Source organism: Lepidothrix coronata, unplaced genomic scaffold (genome assembly GCF_001604755.1).
Source record: "Lepidothrix coronata isolate B3197 unplaced genomic scaffold, Lepidothrix_coronata-1.0 Scaffold38, whole genome shotgun sequence".
Lineage (NCBI taxonomy): Eukaryota > Metazoa > Chordata > Aves > Passeriformes > Pipridae > Lepidothrix > Lepidothrix coronata.
This window is the reverse complement of record NW_016690218.1, coordinates 1,104,083-1,116,672: the sequence shown is the minus strand read 5'-3', so window position 1 is coordinate 1,116,672 and position 12,590 is coordinate 1,104,083. Positions and strand designations below refer to the sequence as shown.

The following is a 12,590-nucleotide window of genomic DNA, read 5'->3' as shown; positions in this document are numbered from 1 at the left end:
CGATCTGGATGGCATGCAAAGTGACAGATAGCTGGGCAGGAGGCTCTAAACAAACAGCATGTTTCAGGACACACAGTCATTTATCATGGGAGGGCCTGTGCAAAGTCCTCCACAGGCTACAAAGTGCAGGAGTTTGGCTGACTGCAAAGGATTCCTCTGTTCTGGCTGTTTCAGGAATACAATTGGGTATGAGATCAGAAGAAGCAACCAGTGAGGCAAATGGGCCCCATATTTGCAGCTGCCTGATTTTTTTTTAATTGGGATCCACGAAAGACAGTGTTTTGCATTCTAGACCACTGGCAACTGTAAACTTATGTCCAGTTCCTCTTTAAAGTGGAGCATGTTTCTCTCTTCCAAGCTTCACTTCATTCCCTGTGCAGGCTCTGTTTGATGAGACTCATGTGGGTAGAAAGGAAAGAAGAGTACATAGGTTATTGGGAATGTGAGTGACTTTCACCTTGTCTGCAGAGCTGTAACTTCTCTGATGCGTGTCTGTCACATAATGACAACACACCAGCTGTTCCTGTTGAAGAGCATAATGAGCAACATACTGTAGGCCTGCCTTTGAAACGACTCCCAGCTGCCTCTTGTGCTGTCCTAGTCATTCATTCATTATGCCAAACACTCTTCCTATTATGTCCCCTTTGATAGAAAATTAACCAACAAAGCAGGTCTAAATTTTTATATTTTAAGTACTTGGAAGCTGCATGTTCAAGTGAGTGGACTGGCTGATGGAAATGGAGCATTTGTGGCTTCTGCTGGAGAAAACTGGAGCCGTTTAGCTACATCTCATGGGACCCAGAGTGGTCATGGAGAGCCTCATATGGCTGAAGGCATAGGAGCCTCTCTTTAGTGGGAGATAAACATGATGATATGTGGGGACAGGTATTTGGCTTCTTTTGATAGAGGAGAGCAATGTACTCTGCCTTGAATTTCAGGCCACATTTGGTTAGTCATCTCATGTTATTCCCCTTAGCTCTTACAAGTGGGAGCTGCTGAGCCCGAAGGAGAAGATTTTGCTGAGGAAAAAGAAGGAGGATGGAGAATTCTGGTAATGGCACAGTCTTGCCTCTCTCCTCTCCGCCAGTAGCTCTGGGGCTGCACCTGGAGATGAAGCAGCACCTTGGCACTTAGGCTGAGGCATAGGTGATCTGCTTCATACCAGCCCACGCTTGCTCTCTTGTTCCCCTCTGCCTGATGACATGAGAAGCAGTAGCTGTGCTGACATGGATGCACGGTTTTTCAGTGGCAGGAGCGAGGGAGAAGCAGGACTCCTGGGGCTGCTGGAGAAAAAGGGCAGCTTTCAGGAGCTGTTGTCCTGCCTTTTATTTTTAACATAGCTCTGGGAAGCTCTTGCTTGCCTGGTGTTTGTCCGTGATTTCTCCATAGCTTCTGCCACGAGGTGGCAATGTTGCTGCCCCGTAATTTCACTGCATTCCGTTTGATGGCGATGTTATTTTATTCTCTGTGCTGCTATCCTTTGCTGAAGTTTTAGTCGTCCATTTGCTACTTCTAGATGCTGCTGTTGGAGCAGACACTCTCTTCTTTACTACCTAATAAAATATGAGCATTACCATATGTAACACAGAATGGTGCGGCTTCGAAGTTCCCTGCTCCCTTTCCTTTTCTTTTTATGAGCCATATGGACTAAACTAAACTGCTGACAAGATGTCTCTTGGCACTCTTTTCCCAGGATGTCTCTGCGAGATTTTAAGATTCATTTTGTAGATCTGATGATCTGTAAACTAACTCCAGACCTGATGAGCCAGGAAGATGGGAAAAAGTGGATGTATTCCCTGAAGAGTGGGAGATGGGTTAAAGGAAGTACAGCAGGAGGAAGTCTGGGATTCTGTAATGGTGAGGGGTGCTCTTTTGGATGACTCTGACATTTGGATGCTCTGCTGACTCAGTTACCAGCACCTTACACCTCTTAGCATAAAACTGACAACAGAAATATGTGCTTCCTGCTTAAGCCTCCACACCAACATCAAAAATAAGCAGCTGAAGGACTTTGATTGCCTTCTGCTATCACAGAAAATGCATCACTTGCAAACATAGGGCAGTGAGTTGATTATAGCATGAAATGAGCTGCAGAATCACAGGATCAATTGCCAGCACTGTTCTGCTTTAGGGCATTAAACTTGTCTGTTAAAATTTGCATCCTCAGCACCTCCAGGGAGTGGTATTTTAAGTAAAGTGAATGGGAAATGCAGAAGCTCAGCTCTTCGGGAAGCAGAGCAGGTGGGGTCTGAAGTCAGCTAGCCCATATACCAGAGGTGATGCAGGAACAGTGATACATTTATAAAAAACATGAGCTCTTAGTTGCATGTAAGCAGAAATATAGTTCCTTGTTCCTGGGTTGTTTTACTGTTTTAGATAAGTTACACTGCTAAACTTGTGAACTGCACCCCGAAATCAAATCCCTGTGGCGTCTGGAGGTACAGACTAGTTGTGACCGATTCAGTCCAATGCCAGGCATCATGTGGGAAGCTGGCAATCAATTTTGTGAGGGAAAATGACATCAAAATTCTTTTCTTGTTTTGCTTAGGCAACTTTTGGATGAACCCTCAGTACTGGCTGAATGTTTTACCAGTTGAAGACAGTAAGAAAAACCTGAATTCGTGCAATGTGGTTATATCCCTGATGCAGAAACACAGCAGCAAACACCGGAACCGAGCTCCTCACCTTTTCATTGGATTTTTACTCTACAAGGTGTGAAGAATTGCTTTGCTTTTCTTGCTTTCACCACATAGGAAAACTTCCAAGCCCTGTAAATTGTAGCGCTTTGCAGATGAAGAGTTTTGTTGTGCCCAGGGTGATCTGTGCTCTTTCCTTCTGCCTGCACCCACTCTCCTCACACATCACAGCACAGCTCTGTGTCCCACTTGCTGCCTCTCCAGCATGCTGCATGTCACCCTGCAGAGCAGTGAGAAGTGCCTTTTCCTTCAAAGTACGCTTTTTTATTTTCCTTTCTCTGAGAGTATGTGCAACAGCTGGGAGAACGTGCCAGGAGTGCCCTTACTTTGAGGCAGGAAGAGCTCTGCCCTCAGATTATTTCCAACTATGGTAAATTGTGCTTGAGAAGTGTTCCTAGCATGATGTAGCAGCGGTCTGTGTGTGCATACTGCTAGTTCCCTGTGTATCCGGGGATAAGTGGATATCCCCTCAGTTCTCTGCTTATCCTAGTGCCTTGAGAGCCACCCTTGAGAGCCAAGCTCTCGTTGCTGCTGTGAGGTTGCACAGCTACAGTGAGGTGACTGTGGGGAAGGGTTTTTGGGTGGAGGGACTGAAGGCAAAGACCCCAGCTGGATGTATGTATCTGCTTTGCTTCCCAGGAATGACATGGCTATGTTATGTGAGCAAACTTGTTTGACAGTTGCTCTGTTTCTTTTCTTCCTGCAGGTACACCTACAGGTGAGTCTCTTGTCACCACTACTGACTGTTTGCTGGGGCACCTGAGCTGGTGCAGCAATTAAGACAACACTGAAGGTGGTGTGTTTGCCTTTGTTCCTTAGCTGACAGTGAGTATTTGAGTTCAGTGAAGCACCACAGCAAGGCACTACTAATACAGAGCTATCCACTGACTCTTCTGAAAAGCTGCCATATCAGGAGGGCTCAGGGGCCTTAAAAGGGGACATGGGTTGTTCAGGTCCTATAATGGGTCTTCAAAGGCATTAGAAGTGGTATCAGTGTTAACAGGGAAAGGTTTAGCTCCTCTTGCCTTCTAAGGGCTTATCTTCCACTCTCTTACTGCTCAGAACACCTCTTAAATGAAAATTTGGGCTGGCAAAGAACTAATTTAGGTGTATGGTTAGGGCAGCACAATTGTTTTCCTAGTTACTGTATTTCCAGCATGGTAACTATGAGGTAAGATGCCATGCCTTCCTGACTTAAATATTTTGTGCGCTATCAAGGTTACAAGTAAAGTAAACTTGCTGGCAGAGGGGGTGGGTCTGGGTGTGGCCCTAGCACACTCCTCTGTCACACCTGAGTGGGAATGGTGGCAGCCAGGACTTTAATTTCAGGTTTGTAGTGATTGCCAAGATCAATACAGAGAGATGGCAAGCCGAGAGCATCTAAGGTATTAGAACTACTGTCAACCCAGTATTGACTGGAATATAAAAACTTTGAATTTAACATAAGGGGCATGAGGAGGAGTAACCCTGAACCTTTCAGAAGAAAGATTGCTCTATTAGTAAGAAAAATACTGGCAAAGGAAGAGGCATAGCATCTCCCCATGAGGCTGCAGAGTAAAATGACTAAATGTTTTGAGGAACAGCCAAGATCAGAAGGTGACAGTGGTTTTAGCTAGCAGGATTATTTATTTTGCTTGTGTACTAGGCACTCAGTGGCATTAAAAATGAGCTCTGTGTTGCCTGGATCAACATTTTATCCATCCTCCTGTTGCTGAAAAGTGCCTGCAGAGCAAAGAGTGTCAGGCAGATCAAGAACTCTTGCATTAAGTCAGGGTTAGGTCTTAGGTTGTGCCTGCAGTAGGCTCAGATCACAGGTACTCCAAAATCCTCTGGCACCAGATCTCTAGCACTAAGGACAAACTGGGGACAAAGTGTGTGGTCCTTATGGGATAGGATGGGTGTTCTGGCTAGCGAAGAGCAGTGTCTAGAGCAGTTCCTGCCTGCAGTTACTTCTCTTAATATGGAAAAGCCTTTTGCAGTATCCACTTTGACAGGAATAGCTTCTCCTCTCCAGTCCTCACTGCTGTTCTGTACAAGTACTCTTACATGGTTGATAAATTGCAGGAAACCCAGTTCTTTGTCATAGTAGTATTGGGCAGGGGTGTTGCATAAGTGAGAACCACCATGTCCTGGGAGGAGACTGAGTCCTTTGGGCTCTGTTACCTGCAAAACAATCTGAGGTGTGAGGGCAGGCTGTCTATGCCATGCCCATGAATCCTCCACATACCTTCTGTGCATTTGTTCAGCTGGTTGCAGAACACACGTCTCTTATCTTTCTTCCCTGAACAGTACCAGGAAAGCAACAGAAAACTGCCCCCAGCTTTCTTCACCCGACATCAGCCTGTGAACAAGCACCAAGTTTTCCTTGATGAGCGGGAAGTGACTCATGACTTCCATCTGGAGCCTGGTGTCTATGTGATTGTCCCATCCACGCTGGAGCCTCAGCAAGAGTCTGAATTCATCCTGCGGGTCTTCTCCAGGAAACATGTTCTTCGGTGAGATGCTGCTGCCCTTCTGCCAGCATCTAATTCTCTGGAATAGTCTGGTCTTTCTAGTCTAATGGGAGCAGCATAGAGACTTTACTCTGCAAAAAGCAGCATAATCTCTTTTAGAGAGGCTGGTTGTGGGTTTCTCCCACCTTAGAATTCTCAGCGGCTGAAGTACTGCTTTTGGCTTTATCCTTTTGAGAGGTGTTGAGCTAGGCCCACAAAATTCTTGCAGCAGGGACATGTTTGAGAGTGTGAGAAGGACAAGAGCTTTTAATGCACCATTAATGTGCCAGGAGACCCTTCTGGCAGTGCTAGGACAGTTGCTTGTGCATAATAGTGCTTTGAATACTTCAAATGCTGGCAGCCCTTGGAAGTTGTATGGACATGAGGCCTTCCCTTACAGCAGCTGTAACACCAGAGAATAAAACAACCTGCAATAGCAGGTTGGGGCCCCATCTGGGGATGGGGGATGCCACCTGTGGTAAGACAAACACACAACTCTGGGATACCTTTATAACAGGTCTGCTTTTTTGCATCTCCAGGGAAATGGGTGGGAACACGAGTTTCATCCTCTCTAAGGTGAGTGGATATAAGAGGAGTGGGAGGTCTGTGATTCAGTCTTCTGCTCTGAATGTTGGGTTTTTACTGTTGCTCTGCTGTAGGGACAGGCTGAGTGAGAATGTCAGGGCTTGTGTTTCAGCACTTTTGAAAGCATTGCTTGGGTTTACAGCTGGAGTCCTTTGGGCCATGCAGACAGATGCAGACAAATGTGGAGGACTGGCTAAGCACATTAGTTGGTTGCCTTTTTGCAAACATCTTTTAGTGACACCATCTTACTGGCTCTGCAGTCTTTCCTGTTCATGGCTTTTTGGAGGCTCAAGGTCCATTCTTGCACTTGTCCCTGTTCCTTTCATGCCTTGAAAGTTTTGAAGACATCATGGGACCTGAGCAGTACTATTCCCATGCAGCAGCCTGTAGGCTATTTTCGAAATAGCTGAGCTCAGTGGCAGTGCATGCATGTCTGCACCTTGTGCCAGGGAGTTTATAGCATAGTCTGTTCCCCTGGCATAAAAAGATCTTTCCTGCTTTCATCTCCTCTGTTGTGCTGTATACAGGAAGACAGAGGCCCTTCTCTCTCTTCTTGACAAAGAGTGAGCCACATCCTTTGTTGTTGCATAGCTTGGGGAAGGGTGGGGGGAATGTTTCTCCCCACTGAGTGTTATCTGAGTATTTCTTTCCAAGAAATAGCATTTCTGTGGTGTGGGGAGCTATCTTAGCAGTGGGCTGTGTCAGTGGTGTAGCATTGATTGCAGTGGTGGGGAGAAAGTGGAAGGGCAGGGGATGGAGTGCAGTTCTGGGAAATTATCTTTAATAACTTGGATGACAATATTTTTCTGCTGCAAGTTAATGATTAATATATTTTTTAAATACCTTAAAGGAAATTGTTGATAAGTATGAAGGCAAGATTTGGGAGGATTTCTTCACAAGGCATTTTGAACAGGTAGGTGCTTGTATGAGCTGCCAGAACAAACTCCTCCAGAGCTATTATGTAGTTCTGTGAAAGTAAAAGCATGTGGGTGCTCAAGGGAGGTCTGGATGTGGAAGTGTGGGGAACAGAGAGGGGCCACAGAGAGCAGATAGGGCTGTGTGTACCGTGCAGCAAATTTGACTGTGAAGCTTAGCAATATGATAATGTTGAGATAGGCAGACTTCTCCACACAAGAGGGTGGGAATGCCTGGAACTTAATGCCACAGGACATTGTGGATGTGACAATATCAAGAGGCTCAAGAGGTATTAGGAAACTGATGGGCAGAAAGTCCATAAACAGGTACTAAAGGACTGGGCAGGGATGTATAATGTCAGATCCCTTTTCCAACAGATGTGGATGCCAGGGAAAGAGCAGAATGGACTGCAGAAGCTGACCAGGCTCATGTGCTTTCCCTGAACATTTATTACTATTGCCTGTATTGGGGACAAAGTGATGGGCTGTGTGAATCCATCCTATCCTTTAGGGTGTTCTTACATTCACTGGGGAAAGTTACCAGTGAGATAACACCCCCTGAAACACTTGTCTCATATGTACTTCATCACAAGTTGGATGGCAACTAACTTGCTTTGAGAGGTGAAGTAGGTATCAGATGTCCCGTCACCTCCCTTTTTCCCTAATTTTCCTGGTGAAATATGATCTTTACTGTGAAAGATTCTTTTTAAGGATCTCTCTAGCCTGATTTGAGATAGAATTGACCATCAGGGATCCCACTAACTATGGTGAGAGATGCAAGAGTTTCACCTTTCAGAAAAGGTCACTGCATTTATTTAGCATCTTACCCTATATTTGGCAAACACAATTTTACAAAAACAGATTTGCACTTTTAATAGGAATAATTTGAAGGAAACTGTTACTGAAAACAAACAATGCTTTTACTTTATGCCACTGGTTTAAGATTTTGGTTTTGAGAATGGTGTGGCTTTCAGATGTGCTAGAAAATGCCACATGCTGTGAGATGTTGGTCCTTTGCTGTCAGGAGGTCCAAGGACACACAGAGGCAGGCAGTACTGCCATTTCTGAAGGCATTACCCTGGTATGGCTCAATGATTTGAAAATAGCCTTTTATTTTTGAAGAGTGACATTTAAAAAAGCCCTCCAAACAAACGATTGTCACAGCTTCTAAAAAACCTGTAAACTTTAATATGACAAGGATGAAGGGGAACCTTTGCTTTGAAAAGTTTGGGGAGAAGTATTCCAAAGTTTCCGTCTTTTTTGTCTGTAAGTGATAAAAGGGAAATATTTGAAGCAAGTCTCTTGACAGTGTGATTGATGGGACAGATGGCACCAAGGCCAAAAGGTTAATGGTCTGGATCCTCACTCGGTGTAAATCTGCTGCATTGATCGGTGTAGAGCCCTGAGAACTTAGCCCAGAGCAGACTGCAGCTCTTGCAGGCTGAGAATCTTGTCATATTCAAAGGGAGCCTTTTCTATTGATTTTCCCAGCGGCTGGAGTGGGGCCAGAAAAGCAGAGAATGAAGATGGGACATGCTGGGAAAACAAAAGTAGGAGAAAAGTGATTTAGTACTTAAAAAAAAAAATAAAAAACAAGAATTAAAATTCTCTTCCATATCACAGAATCCTGAAATAAATGCTGTTCAGCTCCAGAAGATCTTGAATAATATATCTTGGAGAAGTAAGTACTAAAAAACAATGTTTCTGTAAAATAAACCCTCTCAGAGAAAAGCCTCAGCTCCTATATCTATTACTTGCATTCTGGGAAGAGAAACTGGCTTGAATCTGATTGAACTGACTCTTCTGATGCCATGTTAGATTTTCAGAGCAAAAGGATTTGCTGGGGTATGAATCAACATGGCAGAAATTTTAGCAGTGAGGCTAATCTAGTTTGAATTTCAACAACTGGAAGAATGGGGGAGAACAAGTGTGGATGCAGACTCTTAGTTTGACCTCCAAACCCAGCTTGACCTCAGCCTTGATTCTGAAACTGAAATCTTGTTCTACCCTGTGCCACTGCCAGTCTTGGCAGCACCACTGCTCAGAGGTGTGGAAAGCCTGGTCTGTAGGCGTTTATGTGGTGGAAGAGGGTCTTGTCTTTGCCTTCATGTGCCTGGTTCATGCCTGCTATTCCTGTTTATTCTTCCCTGCTATGCATGCACAAGGCTGTTCCTTGCTCTGTGTGTGTTTGGGAGACAGGATGAGGTGCAGGTGGCCTGTGTAACCTATGCTTGTGAGACCCAGGTGAGCCCCAAGCTTGTCTCTCTTATGAGGACTGTGACATCCACTCTGCCAGGGGCAGCCTAGGGCACTCCACAACCTTGTAATTTGGTTCCTATTTATAAATAACACCACCTAGACAACAGCAAGGTATTGCAATGGCTGTTTTCTCCGAACAATGACAATGAAATTACAGACATAATGTTGAATCCAGATTTCCTTTGCAGTTTCTTCACTGGGAACAACTAATGTTCAACATAGAAAATACTCCATCCAGCCTTTACAGGCAACAAAGAATACAATCAAAAGACTGATGTGATGTCTTTTTCACTTAAGCTGAATTTGACAGTGCTCTCTTTTCTACAAAGGTAGACAAGGATAGCTCTTCAGACTTTTTGCAGTGACCCATCAGGCACTGTCTTATCTGTGAGAGGACTATGTGGAATAGGGAATCTTTATTTTTCATGAGTGATCAATTTTAAGACAGTGATTTTAAAAACTCTACAGTACTTGCTTCATATTTATGAAACAGGGCTATTACAGGATTAAAATTATTAAAGCATCTTGACTTTCTGCAGAGGAGATTGGTGAGTTATGATTCTGTCCCTTACTCAGTGTGAGGCTATAGATCATCTATAATCATGATTTGCAGTGAGATTAGAGCCTATTTTTGTTACTCTTCATGTAATTTATATATGAAGCAGGAATGCTAAGCTTTGATGCAGCATCATCATGTTTCTAGCAATGCCTGTACTTTTAATTATATTAACAGAGCTGGCACTGTGTCTGTGAAAGAGAGGGAGATAGAGATGCTTAGTACAAGAGTTTCAATTAATCTGCAATGCTGTTCCCCAAAGCTCTTCAGGTCAAGTGACTTTGCTCAAGGTCATGCAGTAAATTCTGTTTGGGATTAGAGCTTTGGATGTCCTTTTCCTTCCATTTTCTCTAATAGCTGGAGATAGTGCACCATATTTCATTCTGTATTACATGCCTGCAGGGAGCTCATATTGGATTTTCTGAGACTAGTAGAATCCATCCTGTTGCCTCATATTTTTATCATCATAAATGATACTTCTTCTCAAGTGGGTGTAAAGTTTCACAAAGGCTTGGGAACCTGAGCCCTCTCAAGTGAGGGGGAATTTTGTGAGAGTCCATTTTTCTGAGAGATATTCAATGACTCTTCAAAACAATTATTTTTTTTTTCCCTCTCCCCAGACTTCCAGAGTTTTCGCCTGAATTTCAGTCTGGATTCCTGCCAGGGTATCTTGGCACTCCTGGATGTATCCTTGTCATGAGTGATACTTCTGACTCATATAATACTCCATTGGAGCATTATTTTGTAGGGCAGACTGGGTGTTACTGTGATTTCTTTACCACCAGCACGTGGCCCTGCTTATTGCACATCTCACCCTCCATAATAACAGTTCAGCTGTGACAGAATGGAGTTGGTTTGGGAAAGGGTTGATTCCTGCTGCTTCTGAAATCAGCAGCCAGGATTCCGTTGACTTTGGTGGGAGGAGGATCAAGCTATAGATAAGCATGTGGGCTAAGAAATCATTATCCTCATGTTATAGTTGTGGAAATGTTAGAGTGGCTATAAGTTTTTTATTTTGTTTGGGGGTTTTTGGGGGTTTTTGTTTGGTTTTTTTGTGGTTTTGTTTGTTTCAATATGTAATGAGTGCTACCTAAAGTTTAATTGAGATGTTTTGACTTTAATTCTCCCACTAAGCTGAATGCCACTGGCACACTGAGTATCCAGGAATTCAGAGTCCTGTGGAAAAGGCTGCTTTTCTATTTGGTATAACAATAATTTCTGTGCCCCTTTGCAATATCTCCCTGCTCACAATCCCTTTGGTGTCATCTGTTGTTTCTTTGGGTGGCTTGTTATGTTTAAAAATACTCCCTTCACCCCCCAGGAAGTTTTCCAGAAAGGAGACACAAGCAGATCAGGAAAGCTTGACCTTGTGGAACTGCATGCAGCTGTACAGGAGACAGGTGAGCCCATGGCGCATTTTGACAAGTCTTATCCTCTTCCTCACAAAAGTGGAAAAAGCCTAGGGCTGGGGAACATCTTGATAGTTGTAGGTAGGGCCTGGGAGAAGTGGAAAACACATAGGCTGTATGATCGTGGCATCTCTTCCTTCTTCTTTAGCTGGACAAACATATCTGAAAATTATTTTGCCACGGAATGGTCTACTCAGTCTTTGCCCAAGTGTGGTCTCCTACTGATAGTTGTCTGAAACAGAAGTGTCTGCTTATTTTAGACCCATTTTTCAAATCCCTTCCTCTTTGTTGCTAATTGAATTTTAAAAGGCTATGTGGGGTTGTGTGAATGCATGCAAGAGGCCAGATCTAAGTCATATTAATTTGCTACCTCTGCTGAAGACAACAGCTCAGGTACCAAACCTGGAAGTGTGGGACTTGCACAGAGGCAATACTGGTGCCAGACTTCACTAATGCAATGTCTGAAGCTTGACCTAGAAATGGAAGATGATACATATGAGTCCAAGTACTGGACCAAGCTCTGTTACTATTACTGGGCATTGTGTGGGGGCTGTTGTCAGTCTTGTAGCTTCCTTTGCGCGTTTACATCTTAAATATCATTCCTCTTTTTGCTGCATGTTCACCCAGTTCATCTGAGTCAGTGAAAGCACAGTGAGAAACCCAGGCAGACCTCTGCTAAAGCAAACTAAAATCCCAGGCCATGAATAGAAAATGCTTTTATTCCTTGCAAATGCTGCTGCTGCTTGACATTGGGACTGAAGCTCTCTGAGCTTCCTCTGGATTTTCTTTTTCATCTCTTTTCCTACCCTCTTGGGTAGTATTGCTCTTAAACCCAGCTACAGCTATTACCCTCATATCCCATGAGCAAATGAGGCCCATGTGTATTTTATTCCAACTCTGGCAGGACTGTGATTATAGGGGATCAAATCTGAACCCTTTTTAATTTGGGGGAGGTATCTTTATATAGTGGTCTTGTTTGGGCTGGCTAATGTTTGAGATTGTTTTAGAGGAGGCTTGAAAAACCAAGCTGTTGGAGAAGGGCTGAAGGACACTCGGTTGTGCATGGTTACAGCTGTGTGTGCACACATAGCTGTGCATATTCAGCTGTGTACAGCTGGGAGTTGCCATCTCATTCTGTTTTCCCTGTTGTTTTTTTTTCTTTTCCATTTTATGAAGGCATTTCACTCAGCAATGAAATCTGTAATTTGATGGCAATCAGATATGGTGACCCTGACTTACAGATCAGCTTTGAGAGCTTTGTTTGCTTCATGCTTCGAGTGGAGATCATGGGAGGTAAGGCTGGTGTTATGTGTCTGGCCAGGCAAGCTGGGCTGCTGGCTAAGCCCTGACCCCTCTGACACTGCTCCAGCTGGCAGTGGCAAGGTCAAAATTAGTAGGACTGGATTTCTGAATAAACCAAGAACAATCAATTTAAAGCAAGGGACGGATATAGGCAAAATCAAGTTTTCTCTCTTTACCTTTCCACCAGTCACTTTTTACAGACATCCAGGCTGTACATATCAGAGTGATTAAGCTCCCTGCAGGTTTGCACCAACCTTCTGTAGGAGGAGGTAGGCAAATTACAGATGAAGACTACTCATTTTCCATGAAGAAGACAGCCTTGAAATATACCCTTTTCAGGAAGAAGAGAGCCTTGAAATATATCTTTGATGGACTGC

The 12,590-nt window shown here is 44.0% G+C and overlaps 1 protein-coding gene across 2 annotated transcripts in view; it reads left to right on the top strand.

The window, feature by feature from the left end:
* Nucleotides 1–12,590, top strand: part of LOC108496240 (calpain-14-like) — a 31,282-nt gene that overhangs the window by 15,272 nt on the left and 3,420 nt on the right. For both annotated transcript variants that reach the window (XM_017812764.1, XM_017812765.1), the window contains 12 exons: nucleotides 977–1,051; nucleotides 1,694–1,857; nucleotides 2,549–2,712; nucleotides 3,403–3,414; nucleotides 4,986–5,191; nucleotides 5,728–5,764; nucleotides 6,624–6,686; nucleotides 8,311–8,368; nucleotides 10,123–10,187; nucleotides 10,637–10,705; nucleotides 10,824–10,902; nucleotides 12,088–12,204. In XM_017812764.1, the coding sequence (XP_017668253.1) occupies nucleotides 977–1,051; nucleotides 1,694–1,857; nucleotides 2,549–2,712; nucleotides 3,403–3,414; nucleotides 4,986–5,191; nucleotides 5,728–5,764; nucleotides 6,624–6,686; nucleotides 8,311–8,368; nucleotides 10,123–10,187; nucleotides 10,637–10,705; nucleotides 10,824–10,902; nucleotides 12,088–12,204 (1,109 nt within the window). The remainder of the gene's footprint in view (nucleotides 1–976; nucleotides 1,052–1,693; nucleotides 1,858–2,548; nucleotides 2,713–3,402; nucleotides 3,415–4,985; nucleotides 5,192–5,727; nucleotides 5,765–6,623; nucleotides 6,687–8,310; nucleotides 8,369–10,122; nucleotides 10,188–10,636; nucleotides 10,706–10,823; nucleotides 10,903–12,087; nucleotides 12,205–12,590) is intronic.